At 36.7% G+C, this 25,521-nt stretch overlaps 1 protein-coding gene across 1 annotated transcript in view; it reads left to right on the top strand.

Moving 5' to 3' along the window:
• LOC150093661 (testis-expressed protein 9-like) overlaps positions 1 to 25,521 on the top strand; it is a 116,729-nt gene that overhangs the window by 53,881 nt on the left and 37,327 nt on the right. Inside the window, exons 7-8 of the mRNA XM_090412711.1 lie at positions 794 to 967; positions 21,527 to 21,661. Of these exons, the coding sequence (XP_090268837.1) occupies positions 794 to 967; positions 21,527 to 21,661 (309 nt within the window). The remainder of the gene's footprint in view (positions 1 to 793; positions 968 to 21,526; positions 21,662 to 25,521) is intronic.

The following is a 25,521-nucleotide window of genomic DNA, read 5'->3' as shown; positions in this document are numbered from 1 at the left end:
GGTAGAAAGTCTCCACAGCAAAGTCTCCACACCTGGTAGAAAGTCTCTCATTTCATTTACAGTTAGTGCTGTAAATGAAGCAAAGGGTAGACCTGTCCCATATTAATGTCCACTACTGAAAGGGGTGTCACAGGGAAAGTCTGATTACAGTTTCGAGTAGGTGTCTCGATACTTTTGATCAGATAGTGCATATTTTTTTATTTTTTTTATTTTTCAATACGATCTTATTATTTGTAAGAGATGGCGATTGGCTGGTACACCAAGTAGCCAGCAGGGCAGCAGCGGTGAATACTTCTCATACCATCCACACCTTAAGGAGTTAGCTGCTTTTAGATACTCATGTCTGAGCATGTTTTGTTTTATCTGGAGTGCCCTGTATGCTCTCTTTAAAAAGAAATGTTAGTTTGTTGTGTCAGGGGAAAAAAGATAGTATTATTTGCAATAACTTCCCCCAAATCCCTTTCAGCATTCTTTTTCTCACTTTCCAGGTGACATTTTTTCCCCACAATCGCTACCAACCCTGTTCCATTCCTTCCATGTAAAGCTTCAGCTGTTCACATTATTGTGCAACCTGGAAAACATGTCTTATGCACCCTTTTTTCCCCATATAGTCCTCCCCATAATCATCCTTTCATACTTGAAATTAGCATAAATGACAAAAGTAGTACTCGTTTTAGTATTATTTACTTGAAATTTTCATATCTTAACTATTCTAAGCTTCTCTCTTTTGAAATGTTCCTTATACATAATTGCAAATTCACTAAATTATTGGCAGTTTTGTTCTTTTATATAGGAAGAGATGGTTTTGTTGTTAGAAAAAAAACTGAAAGAATTTGAGCAAGAAAGAAACAAATTACAGAGAGAAGTAAATATAAAACAACAGTTTACAGATAAGTTTCAACGAATGTCTGATGATAATAAAGCAAAATGTGACAAGCTGGAAGTACAGTGTAGTTCCTTGAAGAAGGTGTGTAGCATGCAAAATAACTTATCTTAAGTACTTTGTAATATTAGAACTGTTATTCAAGCATAATATAGAACATTAGAACTAATTAATATTTAAGAAGTTTGTTGTAATTATCATTTTCCTCAATCTGCCTTCACAAATTATAAACAATGTAGAATTAGATCCTCAGATCTAATGCAAAACATGAGAATGTACGAAGGTTGTTTGAAAAGTTTGGTAAAAAAAAAGTAAGTTAAACACAAATTTTTTTTGAAAAAATCGCTTTTATTTCTCAATGTAGTCTCCATCGAGGTCTACACATTTGGTCCGGTGAGTTTCCAATTTATTCATCCCATCTAAAAAGTAGAATTTGTCAAATTGTGCAAAAAAGTCATTGACAGCTTTGATGACATCCTCGTTCTAAGAAATTTTTTACCACTGAGCCAAATTAAGTTTGGGAAAAAAGAAGTAGTCGCATGGGTCCAAGTCTGGTGAATACGGTGGATGTGAAACCAATTCAAACCTCAATTTGTGCAATTTTACCATTGCGACTGCCGATGTGTGGGACGGTGCATTGTCTTGATGAAAGAGCACTTTTTTATGCACCAATCTTGGCCATTTTGTCTTCAGTTCTTCTTTTAAATGGTCAAACAGTGACACATAGACTGCTGTTATTGTCTTACCCTTTTCCAAATAGTCTATAATGATAATTTTTTTTTTTTTTTTTGAAAGGGTGGGGGGGTTGCATCATGAAGTCTGGCTAAGAATGCCTGAGCTCTCCAGTAGAGTGTAGTCTACTTGATGGGTGACCTTTTTCTCACAGGCTTATTCTGGTCACAATCTGTTTTTTTGCTGTTCTACTTGGCTGGCTGCCACCATTCATCCACTTTCCTTTTGAACATGTGGAGAAGATATGAGTGACTGTCATTATCCATGCATTCTTTGAGTTTTATTCTCCTCTAATCTTTTAAACAGCTTTCGTCACTTTTCTCCTGGTGCTCACTTTTGAGCAGTTCAAAAACATACCAAAATGTAGTCCTTTTTTCTCCCTTACACTTGTCCACACGTACACATAGCACTTTTATGTTATAGGTTTTGTGCATCTCAATATGAATGTAAGCAAAATATTTATCCCTTTCGAATAGGCATCCTAGCAGCACTGAAGAAACTGTCAAGAAGTCACTACAACCAAGTAGACAGAAAAAAAAATTCAAAATCACAACAGAACTCAAGTATGTCAAATTTTCTCTAAGACTCCTCTCACAGTTAGTCTGCTGATTCCATGGAGATTGATGTGATGATAATTTTCCACCCAGTTAATCTGTTATCCATCAAGATTCCAGGATTGTCAGACCTTATACAGAGTGATTCTAAATTATTGTTTGGAGTTTCCATGCCTATAATTTTCAAATTGGAAACAACAAAATAAAGCTGCTTACAGAATATGAAAGAGTAACTCAAAAAGTTTTATTACCTATCGAATCAATACTGCAGAATGCTAAATAACTTCAACATGTGCACCTTTTATGGCAAGATGTCCAAGTGATAATTCATTTCCCTCAAAGTGTTCCCCATCATTTGCAGTGTAACTGTTTCTATTGCAGCAATAATTCTGGTCTTCATTTCATCGAGGAAGGTCACAGGAGGTCTAATAAACAATGTCCATCACGTATCTCCACAGGAAGAAATCAAGCAGTGTAATATCGGGTGAGCCTGGAAGCCCACAGAATTGGCTCAACCCAACTTTGATTACCCTATTATTGGAATAGATTCTCCTTTTGTGACGTGCGCAGAAGTGTCGAAGGGTCTTGAATCTGTGAGCATACTATAAGAAGTGTAATGTATGGGGACTCAATGACACGTGATGTTCAAGATAGGATGCATGAGGAGTGTTTGCCTGGAGGAACAATAGAAAGTGTGGCTATGGCAATTAAGAGGGATGAAAGGGTGGATGAGATGATTGTGATGGTAGGAACAAATGACTTGAGAGGTAATGTAAATTGGGCAGTGAGAGATATGATTCTTGCTTGAGGTTGTATGAAAGAAGACGCAGAGAGCAAAGATAGTGTTCATGTAGCCAGGTATGATTTTGACGAGCTGAGCAGAAGAGCAGTAATGTTGAATAACATAATAGCTAGAATGTGTCTCAAGAGAGAATTGGAATGTGTGGATGTTTGAGGACAGAGAGGAATTGTTTGTGAGAGACCGCTTGCATTTGAATGAGGAAGGACGTAGGCATCCAGAGAGATTGCTGTTCTGAACGAGTCGGTGTGTTCTAGGGTGGATGGTAGCAGGAGTGGCCTCTTGTGGGAATGGGTACTTGGAAGAAGGGAAGATGACATCAGGTAATGCTGAGCTGGTGAGTCTAGAGGGGATAATGCTGGATATAGAAACAATGGCATTTTTATGCTTTATACTAATGCCAGGAGTATCCGGAATAAAGGAGAGGAATTGGTGGCGCTGATAGCATCAGCTTGGCCGAATATTATTGGGATCACTGAGACGTGGTTGACAGAAGAGGATATAATAACTGGAATAGAAGTAGCAGGGTGCAGCATTTTTCGGCAGGATAGGAGGGAAAAGCGTGGTGGTGGAGTACTGCTTATGATAAATGATGAGTTGAGCTTGGCAAGTGCAAGAAGAATGTTTGTTATGGGAGATTTTAACTACAGCAGTATAAATTGAGGAGAGGAAGATGCATGTAGCAATAAGGAAATGGAATTTGTAGAATTCTTGAGGGACAAATGTCTTAGGCAACATGTAATAGAGGGAACAAGAGGTTCAAGAGTTTGGTCACAGCATCAGAAAAGTTGATAATAACTGAGATGACATCTCTCTCACCAGTTGGAGAGAGTGACCATATGGTTTTGACTTGGAAGATGAAAAGACATGCAGGAGTATCAAAGAGACGGGAACGTATGTGGAATTATAAGGCAGGTGAATATAATAGTCTTAGACTTCAACTTGAGGAAGTTTCATGGAGGAAGGACAGGATATCATTGGTGCTTGGGAAATTGTGAAGGGATATTTATTATTATTATTATTATTCAGGCCTCCAAGGAGTCAAAAGACTCATCGTAGGAGGTCCTTCCTAAGCAACACGGTCTATCAAGACTCATCGAGAGGAGGTCCTCCCTAAGAAACACAAAGTCTATCATACCACTCATTAAACTCATTGACTGTTCTCACTCTCACCACTCCAACAGGCAATGCATTCCATGGCTCAACCACCCTCCATGCATAGAAACCACTCTGCACCCTCTTGCTCAGTTTCCTTTCGTAACTTCCAGGGATGGCCACTTGTCATTTGTTAGCAGCAATGGTAAGCTGTATTCCACAAGTGAAGAAGAGGACATAATTTGGAGTAAAGTGGATGACAAGCAATATTAAACAGGAACTGCATGCAAAAAAGAGGCTATGGAAGAGATATTAGGAAACAGGTGAAGAGAAGATGCATGAAGAATGTAAGACACATGCCAAGAGAGTGACTAGTATGGTAAGGAAAGCGAAACTGGAATATGAGAAGAGATTGGCCCTAAGATCCAAAGAAAATCCTAGAGAATTTTTTAGCTAATGTGGCCAGTAGGAGGAGAAATGACTGTGAAAGAATAAAATTGTGGGATAAAAATGAGAATAGTGTGACTGATGCAGAGGACATAGTAGAATTGTGCAATGAACACTTTATTGGTGTATTTCATCCTGAAGGAGTAAATTTTAATATTAGAGGGATAGGGCAGGTTCGAAGTTTAGAGGTGCAGGAGGAGAGTGTTTTCCAAATACTGAGTACTCTGTATGTCATTAAAGCTGTAGGACTGGATGGTATTTCACCACGAGTTTTGAGAAAATGTGCTAAAGAACTGACAGCTCCTTTGACCTGGCTTTTCAATGAAAGTCTGGTGTTTCTAGTCTGGAATCAGACTAGAAACACCAGGCAACAGGAAAGGTGCCCAGGGAATTGAAGGAAGGTAAGATAGTGTCATTGTATAAGGGCAGTAGGAGACTAGAAGTGCCTAATTATAGGCCAGTTTGTGTGTTATCAGTAGTTATTAAGATCTTGGAGAAATTAGTGAGCGATCATATACAGCATTGGGCAGATGAGGGTAATCTTATCTCTGAGAGTCAACATGGATTTGTGAAGGGGCGCTCTTGTTTTAGTGGTAGTATGCTAGCTTTTTATAATAAAGTTACAAGAACAGTAGATGAGGGAAAGGCATATACTGCCATTTTCTCGGACTTAGTGAAGGCATTTGACAGGGTGCCACATGATAAGCTGATATTTAAGTTGCAGCACATCGGTCTGGATGTCAGGTTGGTCAACAGGATTGGATTGGCTGTCCGATATGTATCAGAGAGTTGTGTATGGTGGGGCAGTTTCAAGGAGGCAGAGGATTACAAGTGGGGTCCCATAGGGCTCAGTACTGGTACCTATATTGTTTAACCTTTACATCAATGACATTGTCAGTGGATTGCAGGGGAATATTCAGTTGTTTGCAGATGATGTGGAGCTGGGAAGGATTATTAGTAATAGTGGAGATGTGGTAGCCCTGCAAGAGGATTTGAATAAGCTAGACAGAAGGGCAAATGAATGGGATTGTCTGTTTAATTCAGCAAAATGTAAGGTTTTGAGGTTTGGGACATATCAATTGGACACTGCATACTCTATTGGAAGAGCTGTACTGGAGGAAGTAGGGGAGACAAGATATCTGGGGTTGATGATTGATAGAAACCTGAAATTTAGGGGGACATATTGCAAAGGTGGTGAAGGTAACACAGAGGATTGCTGCAATAATGAGAAGGACACTGACCTGCAGAGATAAGAGTTATCATTCTGTTGTATAAGACTGATCAGACCACACTTGGACTATTGTTTGCAGATTTGATCCCCAGGATTTGAAGGAGATAAATTAACTGTGGAAAGAGTACAAAGGCAGATATCAAAGATGGTTTGAGGACTCTACAATGTTAGTTATGAGGATTGCCTGAGGGAATATGGACTGCAAGAGTTTGGTGGATAGAAGGAGAGGTGATATGATTGAGACTTTTAAACTGTTGAGTGGTGGTTATAGGGTTGACACTGGGGAGTTCTTTCACTTGGTTGAACAGCGGGAAGGAGTGATGACATGGAGCCATTCCTGGAAGTTATGAAAAGAAACTGTGAGCAAGAGGGTGAGGAGTGGTTTCTTTGCATGGAGGGTGGTTGAACCATGGAATGCATTGATTGATAGAGTGGTGAGAGCGAGAATGGTCAATGAGTTTAAGGAGTGGTATGATAGACATTGTGTTTCCTAGGATGGACCTCCCACAATGAGTCTTGATAGACTTCGTGTTTCTTAGTAAGAACCTCCCGCAATGTCTTTTGACTCCATGGCCTTAATAATAATAATAGATCATAAAGTCAGTTTGTGCTGAGTGGTGTGGAAATAGATTTGTCTTCTGATTATATGATAAAAGGATATCTCTTAAGTAAATAGTAGATAGGTCACTGTTCAGACTTCAGGAATGGCTCATGATTTATTAACAATAACAATTTAATATGGACAAAATAACATTGATTGATACATGCCATAAAGGTTGATTGAACAGATTAATTTCAAAATTTCCAACCAAAACTTTTCTATCTCGGCTATCTTTTCTCACAACTCAAAATTTTCTACTTCTTCCTTTGTGGAACCTTCTGTGGGGGGAATAGGCACAAATAAGTCCAATTCCTCATTTTGATGTTAGCCTCATAATCTGCTTGATATTGCCTGCAACTAAAAGAAAATTATTCTTATGTTCAGTTTTTAATGCTATAGCTAGTCCTTCCTTTTCTTGAATATAACATCTTGTATTTGTTATTTAAAAGAATCTTGTTTCTCGTTTGTTTCACTAATACCAGTTATGTTGATCTGATGTTTCGTGAATTGATGATGCCAATATTTAATTTTAAGTTTTTGGAGTTTGTTCCAGTAGCTGACTTTTTACTTTTGCCTTGGTTTCCTAATGAACAGTGAGGACCTTGTTTAACCATGCAGCAACCTCCAGCCAAGCATGAAATTCCATCATGTTGAATCATTATTTGATTTTGATCTAAGCCAATAAGAGTACAATTTGGTCACCTAAAGCCCAAATTGTCAGCTTATCCTCATTCATTCAGTATCTGGATAGATGTCCACTAAAAGGCTGTACCATCGGGATTAGACATTAGGTCAGAAGTCCTGAGAAGTTCTCCACATTCTTTAAAAAAGGTTATGTGAAGGTATCCTCTTAGTTTTTCTAGCTTTGACTTTAAACAACCCCAGTTAATGGTATCAGTAACAAACTATTTGAAGTAGACTAATCAATGTTGTGCATGCTCAATTCGCATTATATTATGATGGGCCCTATCCTGTCCTAGTTTATGCTCATGTGTAGACCCACACTTTTTACCGTGTAGTCATTCGGAACCAAAAATTCTATGGAATAGGTTGGTTACTCCTGATTCCAGAGTGTCTTATGACTGTAGCCATGTGTTCACGTGGATGGTTTGCCTGTTCTGGGGGACAAAAAAAACAGAGTTTCTGGGTGAAAAAAAACCCTACCTCCATATGAGACCGGCTAACTCACCTTTTGTTGAAAGAGACCAGATAAAGATTTCTTACATCACTGACGGGAATCAAACCCAGGTCTTTCTGACCAAGGGGCTTTGACTATACTGACTGAGGTACAGAAGCTCATTATGATGGGTAGAATGTCTGAAATCTGCCTGCATCCATTTCATAGGTTTAATTGTCTTTTTATCAAAAACAATTAAACCTGATATCAGATTATACTGTGTTTCTTGTTAGTTTTTTTTTTTTTTTTAACATTTCTGATGATTCTTTGATTACAATTTCTTCATGAGAGCATCTAATGCACACCATTTCTGTATATTGTCAGAACTAAGTGATTTTTCTTTGTATGTGATGCTAGTCCTGATATGCTTTATTTTTATTTTTTTTTATGTCCTTGATATTTTTTGACATATTTTTCCTGACTGGTCTGTTTGTCTCACATAGCAAGTTTCATATGAATAATTGATCCCTTATATTCTCAGTTTTTTGAGTGGTGAATTGAGAGGTTTTGAAGGACTATGAACACTTGCGATCTTGTTTATCATGAAAAAAGCCACTTTTATGCCTTGTTGCTCAATATCTTTGAAATCTTGTCTGTGATCTTATTGTGATGGAGCAATATGACGTCTCTGTATTCTTGTGTTTTATGTCCATCTGCTGTTTCTAGGAGGGGAGGCTCTTTTAGGATGTTTTCTGCCATTTTTGGAAGTATAAGACGGCATTCAAGCTCTTGGCTTCTTTTCTTGTAGGGTTTTTATAATACAGTTCTTTTTGCAACAGATAGAAGTAGGACATTACATGTTGGTATCTTCCTACGTGCATTGATTTTCTGTATATTGAATGACTAAGTTTATTCTGTTCAGAAACCTCCTAGGGGTGTCTTAAAAAGACTGTGATCTGTTATTTTCTAATTTGAGAGTAAATTGTATGTGCAGATGAATTTTGTTAAGATGATCATTATAGTCCTTTAATTATTTTGCTGAAATGGGCCATGTGATGAATACATCATCCACATAATTCATAACTTCCCCTAAGGCCTTTTTTTTTAAATAATTCCATAAATAGGTTGGATAATGTATTCATTATGTGTCTGGGCTTGGCAAATTAATTACAGGACTTTGCTAATCATCTTAATAACATTCATCCCTACATTAAATTTACTTTTGAGTTAGAAAACAATAGATCCCTGTCTTGTTTAGACATGTTTTTTTAATTACCTTTACACAGGAAATGTTGCAAAACCTATATCACATGAGTGCTGGGTAAGGAGGGGCAAGAAGTTAAAAGAAAGTAAGAATTTAATCTTCTGGAACACTTGAGGCTAAGTCTTTGGTCTAGAAAATTTGTGAGAGAAAGCGCTGTTCTGAAGACCAGAGTAGATGGCATGAGAGAGAAGGTTTGGTAGATTTAACTATGGCAGTAACTGAATATTAATTAGTAGCTGCTTGTGATCTTAGTCTTAGAAAAAAATTGGGAAATAATGGTAGTGAGTTCGGTGGAACATTGCCCATGAAAATACCTAACAACAAAGTAGAATGTCTGTGAGAAAGTGATTACAGTGAATTTGTGAGAAAATGATATCAGTTAACTGAATTGCCTTCTTATGGACAATTTCAAGCATTTTTAGGGAAATTTTGATGCATCATTCGAAATGTGTGAACAGTATACCATTTGGACAGATTTAGAATTTGTGGTCTAAATAGTTGTACAGACAAGCAAGTTTTGATTGGAAAATAATACCTAGTTTTTGAAAGCTTAAACAGGCTATGGATGTGATATATTTCTGCTGCCAGGAAAGGTTATAGATTAAATCAGCCCAAGAAGTAAGAATTTGATCTTGCTTTGAGATTGAGATCTAGATATTAACAAAAGTAAAAAGAAGTGAAGCAGGATTGTTCTTGTTAGAATAAATTAGGATTGTGATATCTTTCTTAAAAGAAGTGAGACAGGATGCTGTTCAGTAGTTGTGAAGATATTATTATTATTCGTAACTCCAAGGAGTCGGAAGTCTCATTGCGGGGAGGACACCTATTGTACAACTCTCCGTCTCTACCACTACACTGAACCTCTACCACCAATCAACAACATCAGCGCCATGTACTGTTCACCACCACCACAGCTAGTATATTTTGCATGTAAATTGCGTGGGTTCTGAAGGGTCAATTTGTCTGTATGCGGGAGAAAAAGCCCTGCTATTCCCCCCCCCCTCTCCCCCCCGTATGAGATCGGCTAACTCACCTTTGATTGAAAAAGTCCATATAAAGATTCCTCCTGTCACGATGAATCGAGTTTAGGCCTTTTCCAATCAAAGGGTGCAACATATCGTCGTTCTTCCAATTGCGTTACAGAGGCGATAAATAGATACTTCCGAGCAAATTTTGTTTGCTTACACTTGGTATAGGATTTAAAGGATTAAACAAGAATATAATTTCTTGACAAGTATAATTTACTAGTAACATTGATTCCTAATTTAAGGTATTGGTGTTGAAGGTCTTGAAGCTAAGACTGACTGTGCACATGGTTTGTCAAATGAAGAGTAGGAATAGAATATGCAATCATCTACAAAAAAAAACTTCTCATTGAATTTGGAGTCAGTGAGAGAAGTTTACTCCTGTAACCAAGTTAAAAAAAAAAAAAAACAGAGCCTTGTAAACTTCAATATTGGTGGGGAAATCAGTGGAGAAGAAGACATATACCATGATATGTAATGAATGACCAAAGGAAGACACCAAACTAGTTGCAGAGCAGAAAACATTCCATTAGTTTTACATAGTCTCCTGTGGTAGGACAACATGATGCATTTTTGTTGCCAATATTTTTGACATGGAACAAATGGTAGCAAAAATGTTTATTAAGACTCAGCTGATTTTGGAAATTCCTGTGTTTCACATCATCTAGAAATAAAAGGGATAAAATAAAAAAAATTAAGTTACAAACATGATATATCAATTGCATTGAACTATTTGAAAACAAGAATAACAATGGCGTGTTCATGTACTATGTACATATTTGATGGTTGTTGCATTAGTTTCATTAGATTATAATAAATTTAGTTTAATCCTTTATCCCAGTGAGAGCAAACAAAGTTTGCGCCTGAAAATATCTTCAGGACTGAATATAGTGTTGTACTACTTACCAAGGTAAGATAGTACAACACTATATTCAGTCCTGAAGATATTTTCAGGCGCAAACTTTGTTTGCTCTCACTGGGATAAAGGATTAAACTAAATTTATTATAGTCTAACCTAGTGAAAAATAAACTTTCAACATCTTTCTCTAAATCCAGAGTAATTTAATAAAAAAAAAGGTAGCAAACCTTTTGGCAACTCCTATAGGTAAAGATGACCTTGCTACTGCTTCTGGCTGGTATCTCCAACTCTGGGCCTGGCTCCCACTGAAGAGACCTCAATAAAGGTCGAAACTGTGTGGGATAGAGGGTTGGTAGCTTGCTTCACCTTTGTTACGAGTTGCCTGTTGTTGTACTACTTACCAAGGTAAGATAGTACAACACTATATTCAGTCCTGAAGATATTTTCATGCACAAACTTTGTTTGCTCTCACTGAGATAAAGGATTAAACTAAATTTATTATAGTCTAACCTAGTGAAAAATAAACTTTCAACATCAGTTTCATTAGATGTCCAGACTTGATATAAAATCATGCCTTATTTCTTATTGTGCAGTTGAGGATGTTTTATCATTTCAGCTGAACACTCAGGTAGAAACTGTGATCTATGGGGATTATCTCAGTTTTATGCTTGATGTCTATCTGTCTAATGTAACACAACCCACAGGCTGTTTATTTTGTGTAGATGCCAGGTTTTTAAGTGGTGAGTAGGGAGGTTTTGGAGGCTTGAGGAGATCCTCATTGAAGGAGCAGAAGGTAACCTTATGCCCTTTTTTTGATGTAGTAACTTTGAAATCCTGTCTGTGACCATATATGTGGGAGAATTGCTGCTCTCCTAAATCTTTTTTGGATGTCTAGGAGGTTGATGTAAGATTTTGTTGACCAGTGTTCTGTTGTAGCCATTGAAACTGAGATAATTGAGCTCCTGGCTTATTTTTTATATATTGGTGGAGATTTTGCCCTTGCCCTATCCCTTTGAGTTCTTATAATAGTGTTTTTTGTGCTGGATGGTGATATGAGATTTAGTGCACAAATATTGTTCAATATGAGTAAGCTTCCTGTAAACTGAGATCCAGAAACAGTAAAGACCTGTTTTCCAAGAAGAATTTTTTGAACAGAAGGAAGGATGGGCCTTTGCTATTAGTGAACTTGTTCATGGAGTGGTTCGAGAAACAAGCTTTACAGCACTAGGAAATATGACCTGAAGTGTCACTGAGGTACATTGATGTTTTCATCATTGGGCCCAACTCTACTAACCAAATATACTGTCTCATACCTTAATAATATTCACACTTGGATAAAATTCATTTTTGAGTTGAAAATCAACAAGTCATTACCATTTCTGAATACAAAAGTATGTATTGGATAACTGAATTCTCTTACCCCTTTTTTTTGGGGGGGGGTAGGAAATGTTCTGAATATAGGATTGGTTCTATGCTGTTGCTGGATGATAATTAAAAGAGGATAGAAGAAGGCCCTACTCCATTAACTGAATAGAAGACTCTGTCTCGTACCTTAATAATATTCACCCTTGGATAAAATTGATTTTTGGGTTGAAAATCAGTAGGTCATTACCATTTCTAGATTACACTGACATGTATTGGATAACTGAATTCTGTTACCCCTTTTTTTGAGGGGAGAGTAGGAAACGTTTGGAATATAGGATTAGTTCTATGCTGTTGCTAGATGACTGGAAATATTGAAAAGAAGATACAAGGAGGATGCTAATTTCATATCAGTGGTTTTGAATGTAGTTGGAAGAATTTTTATATACCATCAGAACCAGCAAACTTGGTGTGGAGACTATTTAGATTCTTTTTTTGTGGAAAAAGAATGAAGGATGAATGGGATGAGATCTTGTATTATTATTATTATTATTATTACACCCTCCATGGAGTTGACAGACTCATCTTGGGCAGTTCATTCAACTGACAACTTATTTATCGTATAGAATCTTAAAGTCCTTAACACTCCTTGCATTAACAACACATTCTGGTAATGCTTTCCATTCACTGACAATTTTCCATGTAAAAAATCATCACACTTTTTCATAATTGTGGGAAGTAATTTTTTTATGAATGCATTTCCTGAGATCAGAATGCATTGCCTGAGAGTATGATGTCTGCTGAGAATTTGAATTTTTTGAAATGAGTCTTTGACTCCATGGGTGTCTTGGGATAATAATAAAATATGGCATTTTTCTTCTTTTGGCCCTTTTGGAGTCAGATTTGGACCTATTGAGGTTTCTTTTACAATTCTTGTAAGTTACAGTCTTGGTTGAGTATGAAGCTGAATTTTTCCACAGCACCCAGAGTCAGAACATTGGCCTACCTAACAGTTGCAGTGGGCAGTTGGTGCAGTTAGGTTAGTTAAGTTAAAAAAATAAATGAAACGTGTATTTCAAATTCACAAACAATTTATGTAAAAAAAAGTGTTAAATAAGTACATATTTTGAACAATCAAATCATTGAATAAATAAATTGCAATTAGTGGGATGGGTGAGCCTTTTGTTCACTGCACATCTTCTCAAATGTTGGAATCAAACTGGGTATTAAGAGAGACCTCCAGGGAGTCAGAGACTCATCGAGGGACGCCACATACTACATGCACCTGCTATCATACTTGAATTCGTTCACACTGCTTACACTCGCAACATCCAATGGCAATCTATTCCAATCACATACCACCTTGTAAGAGAAAAATCTAGCCCAAACCCCCTTCTTAACACCATTCATTCTTAGCTTCCAAGGATGCCCTCTTGTCCTTTCCCCACCCTCCATAAATTGAAAAATTCCATCAATTAAAATCCTGTATGACTGTTTCAGAAGTTTATAAGTCTCAATCATATCACTCCCTCTTTCTCCTGTTTGCTAGTGTCTGCAGTCTACAAATTCTCAATCTGTTTTCATAATCAGTATTCCACAATCCTGATATCATTTTAAACACTTTCCTTACTGGGGGGAGAGAGAGAGAGAGAGAGAGAGTATATCAGAATCACAACAGAAACCAGGAGACCAGATCTGTGCACAGTCCAAGTGAGATGTTATCAAGGCCTTGTAAAGAGGAAAAATGACATCCTTATCTTTACATGCGAATGTTCATTTTAGTATTACAATTATCTTTTGAGTTGTATTTGCAATCTTCGCTATCTGGCCCCTGAACTTCATCTTCCTATCTACTAAAGCTCCAAGATCCCTAGCCTCATCAGTTTCTTCTAGCATAATCCTACCAATATAATACGGCATTGGATATCTAATCATGCCAAAGTGAATGGCTTTACATTTACTAACATGGAACTGACATCCATTTTCCCATTCCCTCAGTTCCAGCTTATTCAAATCATTCTGCAAATACTGCATATCAGGCATTTTTGATTTCCCTACCTATCTTTGCATCATCAGCAATCCTTCCCAATATCATTAATATACAGATTAAATAACAGTGGACCAAGCACTGATCCTTGTGGTACACCACTTTTTTTTAATTTTTTTTATTATAATCTTTGTACTGATTATGGGCAGTACTAGCCTTACATGACATCCAAACTTGATATAGGCCTAAGCCTTTACAAATGTTTTACCATATGCCTGTTCTAGTTATCATTGTAGTCATTCTCTGGTGGCAATGCCATGCCACCAGTGTGCCCTGTAGGGCCCTCAGGGAAAGAACTTTTATATCCTTCTGCATAAGCCCAAGCTGTTTTAAGTCCTTATAGCTATCTGTGCTTCAATCGCCATGTAAAGAGATGGTGGCACTGGTAAACCTGAGAGTTGCCCCATGCTCCTCCCGTATCTTACTAACTAGATCGATCTTGGTTATTCTTATAATATTTTACCTTATTATTATGGCTATAGGCTAGTGGGTGTCCTGTTCCCACCACCTGGGCATCAACTACGCACCCTCGTGGAGGTCCTATAATGTGGTTCCACTGCAGTCTCCCAACCTTTGTTCTTAAAGCGGTTGTTCAGAATGGAGATCATGGTGTCATGCCTCCACACACAGACCCCATGGGTGCGGAAGCAACATTGGGCTATATGCGACAATGTCTCATTGTAGTGGCAGCCAGCCCTACAGTTTGAGTCATCACTACCCCATCAAGCTGTGCAGGCTCGAGTGGGCAGGGCATTGATCCTTGCCCTGATAAGGTCAGTATACTCAAACCCAGGGAGGAGTCTGGTGCCATCCCTTACCCAATCATGCTGGGGAGGCACCAGATATGACTCTTTTAAAGGAGCACCATCTAGAGAACAGTGCAGCAGAGATACCCATCTCTTGTGTTCTGCAGGTGCTAATTCAATTAAGGTACCTTGATGATGGGACCAGTCTTTAGCCCACCTAAAGTCTTCTTGTATTAATAGGCTATAGAAAGCCTCTCTGCAGATAGGGGAAGAAGATAGTAAAAACTTTGTGATTCTGGACGGCTGCAGGTGTGGGATCAGCCATCTAAGTGATGGAACCCTGAGCCTACCATCCTTCACCCTTGTGTGGAAATATGCAGTAGGGGTGTCAGGCGGCAGTCGGAGCCATGATCTCATGGCTGAGCTCTGTCCATTCGGGACAGTACCGAGATATATGTCCTGCCAAGCACCAACTTGTGGTAAAAACGAGGTAGAAGATAGTGGGAAAGGAGAAACAGTCTTTGCTGGGGTTTGAGAGGAGCTTTCCTCAAAGAAGTGATCCCAGCTTCTAGGATAGAGGGGACAGAAGACCTTCCCTTTTGGGTGAACATGATACCGAGGTATCTCCACTCTTCCAGGATGGTCAAAGAATGCAACGGCCTCCGTGCAGGGAGAACTCTGTAGTCTCAACTTTAAGCTTCTTGTCACAACCAGAGGGGGATGAGCTAAAGAGCAGGACTTCTCTACATTAATAGAAAGGCCTTGAATAGAGAAAAATTTAACTGCCCGGTCAAGGAGTTCCTGCAAGCCTACCTTAGTAGAGGCTATGAGAATAAGATCGTCCACAAAAGCCATAGCCTAAAAGGAAGAAGTGTCTATATGGCTAGGAAGAGAGTGAAGAAACTCATCTATGACACTGTTAAAGAAAAGGGAAGATAGAGGATCACCCTGGCAAACATCCAGCACTGCAGGAATAGAAGTCGCACGGGACCCTGTAGTAATAGGGTCCCAGACTTGCATCTCCCATATACCAGTTTTCCTCTTATCCATGCTAATATTCTATAACCCAAACCCGTATTCTCCAACTTATGCAACAATCTACCATGCTGTATTCTGTCAAAAGCCTTGACAAAATCCAACAGTATCATGGTGTATCCATTCCCCTTGTCTAATTCCTAAAACATGACCTTCCCTTAGTAAACCCATGTCACTCATTGCAAATTAGAGATTCACTGTCAACCCATTTCTGAATGCGAGTCCTAACCAATTTTTCCAAAATCTTCACAACTCTTGAGATACTAATTGGTTGATAGCTGGATACATCAGTCTTTGCACTACCCTTGTTCAATGGAATTACCATACATGCTTTCCACTCTTGTAGAATCTTTCCTGTTCTGAGACTCATATTAAACAGCCTGGTCAAAGGAATAGCCAGTTCAGCTTGAACACTTTTAGCACACATGCTGATATCCCATCAGTCCCTATTGCTGAATTCTTGTTCAGTTGCTTAATTAAAATTATAATAACGAAATTAACTCACGTAAAATATTATTTATTAGTAGAATTTTTGCCTGAGTATCACAGGCATCTTCTCTACATGTATAAAGCTAATGGAAATTTTTTCACTTGGCTATGCTACCAATTATGTATAAAGCTAATTAAACAATAACTGACAATTCCAAAAGGCACCACCTAAGTAGCTAATGTAAGATAACTAAAAAAAAGTCGATAAATTTCCTAACTTATTTAAAAAAAAAAAAAAAAAAAAAAAAAAAAAAAAAAAAAAAACAGATAAATAAATTATATATATACACAATTAAAAAAGTTAGGAAAGATTAGCTGATTTATAAAGTACTATCTCCCATCCCCCACAAAGGGGATAGATGTAGACTATTGATTCTGTTTAAGTTAGGGGAGTGAAGTAAAGTTTCACATGTTTCTTTATGAGGAACTGACTTTTGTGAAGGAATCTTGTCTTGTTCCAATGAACTCTGTCACTTCTCTGAAGGACAAGCTTCCACATCTCGGTTATCCAGGTGTCTACCAGATTCCTTGCTCTCGTGGGTTATCTTATTTCGGACAAACGGGAAGATCTGCTGTTATTTGGCTAGAAGAACACCAGTCTTATATTCAATACCTTGAACCTGAATAGTCTGGACTTGCAGAGCATGCCGTCAACACTAGACATAGAGTTCGTTGGAACAAGACGAGTTCTTCGCAAAAGTTGGTTCCTCATGGAACAGCTTTATAAAGAAACATGAAACTTTGCTTCACTCTCCTAACTTAAACAGATCCGATGGTCTACATCTATCCCCTTTGTGGGAGATAGTACTTTATAAATCATCTAATCTTTCCTAACTTTTTTAATTATATATAATTATCTGTTTTTTTTTTTTGTTTTTTTTTAAATAAGTTAGGAAATTTATTGATTTTTTTTTTCATCTTACATTAGCTACTTATGGGTGCCTTTTGGAATTGTCAGTTATTGTTTAATTAGTTTTATACATGTACTGAAGATGCCTGTGATACTCAGGCGAAAATTCTACTAATAAATAAGATTTTACGTGAGTTAATTCCATTATTATAATTTTAATTAATGTCTACTCACGGTATTTCCTTACTGAAACATGTTCAGTTTGTTTCTGCAACAGCTCTAATACCTCGTCCCTCACACATCTGAGTTTCTTCATCCAGTGAAGACATAGCGGTGAGCTCAATGTTGCATACACCAGGTTGATAATTTAAACAAAATGCTCACTCATTAGTTGAACAACCTCTCCTGCATCTGTAACCCTCACGCCATCTGCATTTAGAAGAGTTATTCTTTCTTTTACTTGCAGCATATCGATAGAATTCTCATGGGTTGTCTTTAGTACGCAGAGCTAGTTTCTTTTCATACTCAGACTTTGCTTTCCGTACAACAGTTGACTATTCTAGCCTTCTGTTTATAACTTTCATAACAGACATCATCCTTATGCACATAGTATTCCTTCCACATCATCTGTTTCTTACAAATCTCTTGCTTAATAAGATTACACATCCATTTGACTCGTACCCTATTTATTGTTTGAACTCCCAGAACACAGTCTGATATCACATCATTTAAGTATTGTTTAAATGCTTCCTATGTACTCTTGATATTCTTCCAATCCAGCAACTGATCCTATTCCACTGAACTCAGGATACTCCTCCTCGATTGATCATAATTTCTGGCTTTATAGTTCAGCATGTAACCTTTTCTGAATGGAATATTCATAAACTTAGTCACTTCCCAAGTGAGTACCACATGATCACTGTTATCAACCGGAGGTAGAATAGTTCCATCTTTAACTGAAACATCCTCTGATACTGTAATCAAATCTAACACCCTTTGCCCTCGAGTTCCTTCTGTCACATGCTGCTTAAAGAAGTTGTCCTACAACAGCTCAGTAAATGAATTTTCATTCTCCTCATGTGATTTTAATGCTACCCAATCAATATTTGGATAATTAGTCTCCCATTATGATTACTCTTTTTGCACTCAATTTGTCTATTTGGTGATGCATTTCTTCATCACTAGCAACCGATCCACCAGGTCTGTAACAATACCCCACTATGTAATTGAACTTGTTAGATTCCACCTCACACCAGATGGCTTCAAACTCACTGCCACATGAAATACTGTTAGTAGTAGTACTACAATCATAGGTCTCAACTCTAACTGGATTCAAATCATCCGATATCATTAGCAGCATGGCCTCTTCTCTCCTATCCTCTCTATCCTTTCTAAAAATAGTGTACCCTTTACACTCGATACTAGTTAATGTCTGATTCTGATAGCTAGGTCTCACTAATGCCTACAATCTGAGGTCCCAACATATTGACCAAGGCAACAAACTCTGCTCCTTTGTTTCTGATACTCCTAGCATTCATGTACAGACATAATAATATACCTGCATGTTCTTTTGTATATTCTTGTCTACAGTCTGCATGACACAGTTGGACAACTTGCAGATCTCTATCCTTCTCTAGTGTCTTGTACATGTAGACATCTTTGCGCACGTTTGGTAGGTCTGAACCGGACTAAAACAAAGTCAAAATTTCTCTGCTTGTCAACATTTCCATGATAAAGCCCTTTCTCGTCATTAACACAGCTATGTAAAATTGCCGCTCTTACGCTCGCATTCTTACCATTCTTCCCTTTATAATTTAGTTTCCCAGACTCTCTGTGTTAGGTCAAACTAGTTATTAGTTTTTCCAGACTCCTGATACTAAACGCATTCAGGTGTAGGCTGTCCCTCTTACACAAATCCATTCTTCCTTCAAATTCTCTCCACACATCCAAAAAACTCGCATCCATTCCTTCTACACATCGAATTGTTTGCCATCATAGCTCTTCTGCTCAATTCATTATTATCATATCTAGGTAAAATACTGACGATTTTCACTCTCTCACTCTTCACTCTCGCCTCTTCTAACAACCCTTTCATGTCCTCTCTCATACCGTAATTGTAGTCGTTAGTACCAACTACAATTACGATCTTGTTTACTTTTCTTCTGTTTTTGAGTTGCTTCCTTTATATTCTTAATTTTCACTCCAGGAGAACTCGAAGTTATAATTCGTTCATCAATAGCATGCTTTATTATAGAATCACCATACCAAATAACATCCTTCTTTTTACAAACGTCACTTATCTGATTTCCGTTTCTTCCTGACTTCCGTACTTTGTTGTTTCTTATTTTCCTGCAGAACTTTCTTTTTCTCCCTATGCTCATTTAAACATCTCAACTTCTGCAATTCCTGCATTGTCTCTCTGATGATCTGCTTCAATTTTGCTGTTTTGGAGGTTAATTCATTATTATTATTATCCTAAAATCCTATGGATATCTGGAGAACTTCATTTAAATAAGAGAAATTTAAAAGTAAAATAAAACAAAAAAAAGTTCAGATAGCAAATGAATTTTATTAAATGGGGGAATAGAGGGATTTTTAGTCAAATAAGATAGAAAGAAGAGATTCTAAGATGCAAATTGATATGGCATATCAAGCAAACTTTTGAGATTAAGTCACACAGTATATCATTGGGAATTCAAATAAGTAGTTCTCAGAGAAGTATCTGTTAGTTGACATCAAATTTGAAAACTGAAATCTGAGTTTCTTAGGAAAAGTAGGTTTTCCTGTAGATTTGCAGATTGGAGATGGAAATGAGAATTCGTAAGTTAGTACTAACATCACTTATGTTTGCGAAGCAAATGTGAAAGGGTCTGGAAGTTTTACCTTTTTCTGCACAGCATTTGTTTCTTTGAGTTTAAATTTTCATGATTGTTGTTTACAGTGAGTTGAAATTATTATTATTACCACGGGCTACTCCAGGAGTCCTTAGACTCATCGAGGGAGACCCTAAACATCATGTTCACGCAGCTGTTCAACATTCTCACAGTATCTATCATACCTTGCCTTGAACTCGCTCACTGTCATAGCACCCACAACAGACTCTGGCAGCTTATTCCACTCATTTACCACTCTAAAAGTAAAGAACCCAGCTCTAACACCCCTGCTAACCACGCTCTTGCCCAGCTTCCATGGGTGTCCCCTAGTTCTCCCACCACCAGTCCTGATCTCAAAAATATCATCTGAATTAATCCTATAGAATCCTTTTAGCAATTTGAATGTCTCAATCATGTCTCCCCTTTTCCGCCTATCAACTAGTTTCTGCAACCCACAAATCTTCAACCTGTTCTCATATGGTTCATTCCATAGACCTGCTATCATCTTAGTCACTCGCCTCTGGATCCTCTCCACCTCCTCCCCATCAAGAAGGAACCGAGGTGACCAAACCTGGGCACAGAAATTGCGAGTGACATGAATTAAATACTGTATTTTGTTATCTGTGTTATCTATTATCACTTGTGGTCTAGTTTAACTTTTACAATTGGCTCATCTGTGTGCCATAATGAATATAGGGATAATAATTTTATTCTGTTAAATTAGCAGTGATTAAAAAAAATAAACATGTTGGTATTTGTGACTTTCTCACTTTTATGCTTGAGAAGTGATTTATTTCACAAGCATGATTAATTTTTTTTATTTTTTTTTATAAAGAATTCCTTTTTTTTTTGCACATCATATAAATGTGTCAATCAGAAATGTGATCACTTCTAAAGATTGATATTATTTATAATACATAAATATTTCTTTAGTAAAAAAAATCTGAATTCCATTAAGATTTTAATGGCATTAAATGAATTTTTTTTTTCCTGAAAATTTCCATCTATCTTAATTTAACTTTTTTATTTATTCTTTCATGCCCAAGGCTGCAAAAGCCAATGCAAAAGTTCACAATGTTTTAAAAAATTTTTAATTGTTGTTATTAGTTTCATGTCTGCTCTGACTTTTGTATCCTGTCATTTCTTTTTATCATAAATATATTTATGTATGATAAATATTTGTAGTACTTCATTTGTATATATACTTCATGTCACACTGCAAGAAGTATAATTACTTAGTGTGGAGTAGATGAGTATGGTTCATTGATCCATAGAGTAAAAATAATCTCTATTCCTGAATATAACAGAAAATTAAAAACATTTCCATGAATTTCACCTTAACATTAAATTGAAATTAATAAAATAGAAAGAAAAATGTGTATTTAAACCCAAAATGAAAAATAAATTTCTCAATTATATATTAAGCTATAATTACTAGTATTGCTGTTTTTTCACATTGCATTGCCTTATCTTACATGTTGGATATGTTCCTTAGTATTAATATTTTTTATGATTAGGAAGTAGACATATTAAGGCAAGGACAAAAACAAGTTGCTGCTAGTAAAGGGACAATTGAAGCTCGGTTGAATCGTGCTTTGGATGAAGCCGAAAAGTATAAATCAGAACTTAAAAATATTCGGATCACTGCTAAGGTTTGATTATATTCCTAAATTAAAATATGAATCCACTAATGCTTTTTTAATTCCTCAGTTGAAGTAGATAGAACTATTTATAAAATAAAAATATTTCATAGATTGAAAAATTCAATTAAAATTGCATGTTATCACTATCATAAAGGATGGATTCAGTGACGCATTTCATCTGCAAAAATTTTTTATTTGCATTGCCCTTTTAGTTGGCTTATGCTTTCCATTAAGTTTTAGTAATTTAGGTTCACATTACCTGAACCAACATGCAACATCGTCTTCGGTGGTGCATAGAGCGTGTACAGCTGGATATGGAAGCATGGAAAGCTGTGTTATGGAGCAATGAATCATGCTACACCCTCTGTAGAGGGTATAACACAGATGGGCTGGTGTGGGGTGAATGCCTGATGAATGTATCCAGAGTACATATCCCCATGTTTTTTCTAGTTTGGCCTTGGACCTTTCTTTGTGTTGCCATGAAGACTGAACTCCAAGAGGTATCTGAACATTCTAGACAGTGCAGTACTTTGTATTTGTAGACGTGAATATCTCCACAATTGATTGGCCTCCACAGAGTCCTGATATCAGCTCTATTGAATATCTGTGGAATGAACTGGAGTGTTGGGTGAGGTTAAGGGATGTCCACCCTACAACAGTCTAGGACCTCATTACATGCTTGCAGGATGAATGGTCCAATATTCCCATTGATCACTGTTATACACTTGTGGAAAGTATGCTCTGACTGATTGCTGCAGTCATCGCAGCAAAAGGACCTACATCTTATTACAGTGGACACCATGACGGTTTATTTCTCACACTATGGTTTCCATTGACTTCTTTCCAAGCAGTGTATTTTGGAAAAAGGCTTGGAAATATCCTTATTGAATCACTTACAGTTTAAAAACAGTTTCCATTTTCTTTGTCATATTTGATCATATTTTACTTACTAAGCCACTTTTGTGATGGATATCATTCCCTCGGTTGTGGAAGACCTTGATTCAGATCTTTCAAAGAATTTTTACATATGAGATTCAATTAATAAATCTGGGACAGAAAGTTGCTTGAATAAAAAAAAAAAATGTATTCTAGATATTTTTCATTTAGAAATGCCAGATTTGACCTTCTAGACAAACCAGTTTGAAAACAAAACAGTTGCCATCATGATGAATGCAGAGCCTAGGCAGCATGTTCTACTGAATTGAAGTTTGGGAAAAGGCCAACATAGTACATGGTAAAAGATTTAAAGATTTAAAAAAAAAGAAATATAGAAAAATAAATAAATATATATATATATGTATATATATACATACAGGTAACCCTTGTATAACGCAGTACTTATACAATGCGGTTTCGATATAACGTGGTCTACAAATTGTGGTATCCCTTGTTCAACGCAGTTTCGATATAACGCGGTCTACAATTTCTAGTAACCCTTTATTTTTTATTTTTTTTTTCATATTTTTCACCACGGGACTTAAAAATCAAATTTTATCTTTGTTAAATTTGTCTGCCCGTATCGCGCAAGTAGTTATAAGTATCGAATTTAGTTTTATTGTATCACTGAATAAGGTACTGTACAGAGGGCTTTTGCAGTTTTCGTCATTCTCAACAAATAGTGCAATTAGAGACAGATGGAATAAAAATGGCACTAACTAATAAATCACATGTCCCCTCTCACAGAAACTACACTGTATAGACTTAAGCAAAACCATATGTTGCACCGAAACACAGTATCTAACTAAAAGCTATTGTCCAATTTTTCAATTATTAAATAAGTGTTTTTTTATTGCATTTGAAATTCTCTATGTCATTATGACAGATCACAAAGGCTAACTTAAAATAAAAGACTACCAAGAATTGAAACATGCCATATAATGAATGTGTGAGTTCGCCTGCCACCTCAAACGCAAACAAGAAGCCATAAAATTGAACATAGGGTTGAAACGTTTGTGTGAGTTTAGCCAGTAATGAGAAGTTCCATCAGAATGATAAATGACACCCTGTTGTGAATGTGTTAAAACTAATAGTGAATGTTGTTATGGAATTCGATTGAAGAGAATTAGCATTTCAACTCAACACTTGTCGGTTGCTTTTGTCTTTGGGTCGTGCAATCTTTTGTTAATACCGCACCAATCATATGCACATCTTTATAGCTGCTGGCTTGTGTAAAACAAATTCAGCTTGTACGTATTGTAACAATTAAAAAAAAACTTGAATAATTTATAAGCGTATAAAAGGATATCACCTGTAAATCGTTGATGTGCCAGCAAAAATTCTCAGACGTGCCACCTAGGGTTTGCCATCTAGGGTTTACTGTATAAAGTATTTATTGTTGAAAATTATCTTCTTTTTCTGCCAAGAAAGCTCATTTAAAATCATAAGTGTGTTATTCGCAAGCAGAGCAGTTTATTTTCTGGTGAGTTACATATGTAATGCTTTTTTTTTTTTTTTAATGTAAAAGTTTATTTTTATTGTAATGGCCATTAAAACTGCAACGAAAGGGAAAAAACCAACATTGAAGTGGAAATTAATTGCTCTCAAAGAAAATATTAAAATCTTAGATCGGTTGAAAATTGGAGAAAAACCAGGAGTTGTTGCAAGGACTCTGAATTTAAATGAATCAGCAATTCGAACAATCAAACAAAATGAACATAAAATCCAAGAAAGCGTTATTGCTAGGTCAACGGTAAGTGCAAAGCGCATTGCTCGTGTTCGCGATATTCTAATAGAAAAAAATGGTTTGAAAAAGAAATCTCTAATGATTTGGATAGAAAATTGCACTCAAAAGAAAATTCCTTTGGATGGACACCTTATTAAGCAAAAAGCTCTCGAAGTTTATAAACATTTAAAAGAACTTGATCAAGATTCTTCAGAGGAAATCTCTGCCAGTAAGGGTTGGTTCGAAAACTTTAAAAAGCGGTTTTCTTTGTATAATCTTAAAATCCAGGGAGCATCAGCAGATGTTGAAGCTGCCCAGAAATATCCAGCAGAACTTTTAAAAATCATTAAAGAAGGTGGTTACAGTGCAGACCAGGTGTTCAATGTGGATGAATCTGGGTTATTGGGAAAAAAATGCCAAAACGCATCTATATTTCAAAAAATGAAAGATCAGCTCCTGGATTCAAAGTTTCCAAAGATAGAATTACTCTACTCTTTTGTAGTAATGCATCAGGTGATTACATGACAAAACCAATGTTTATTAACCGATCTGCAAATCCTCGTGCGATGAAAAGGCTCGACAGGTCCATCCTACCTGTTTATTGGTGGGCCAACAAAAAGGCATGGGTTACAGCTAGTATGTTTAAAAATTGGTACTCAATGTAGAAAGTTACACAAAGAAAAAGAATATGGACTTCAAAATTCTACTAATTTTAGATAACGCACCAGGCCACCCAACAAATTTAAGCCATCCAAATATTAAAATAACTTTTTTGCCACCTAATACTACATCACTTATTCAACCACTCGACCAAGGAATAATATCAACATTTAAGTCATATTATATTCGATGAACATTTCAATTAATTTTGGAAAAAATGGAATCTAATCCAAACATGACACTACCTCAAGCGTCGAAAGAGTTCTCAATATTGAATTGTGTAAAAATTATTTCTCTGTCCATTAAGGAATTGCAACTCTCTACGCTGAATGCTTGCTGGAAAATAATAAAGCCTGAAGCTGTAATGGAACAAAATTTTGTACCTCCAGTGGATGCCGAGCTACATCGTATAATAAACGTCGCACACATTTTTGGTGGAGAGGGCTTTTGTGATATGGTTGAAAACGAAATTAGTGAATTAATTGATGGAGAAACAGATTTAAATGAGGAGGAACTGATACAATTAATAGATGGCAGGGGAAAGTTC

Source organism: Typopeltis vanoorti, chromosome 23 (assembly GCF_054136105.1).
Source record: "Typopeltis vanoorti isolate ZY-2024b chromosome 23, IOZ_Tvanoo_1.0, whole genome shotgun sequence".
In the NCBI taxonomy this organism is placed as follows: domain Eukaryota; kingdom Metazoa; phylum Arthropoda; class Arachnida; order Uropygi; family Thelyphonidae; genus Typopeltis; species Typopeltis vanoorti.
This window is presented reverse-complemented; position numbering and strand designations above follow the sequence as displayed.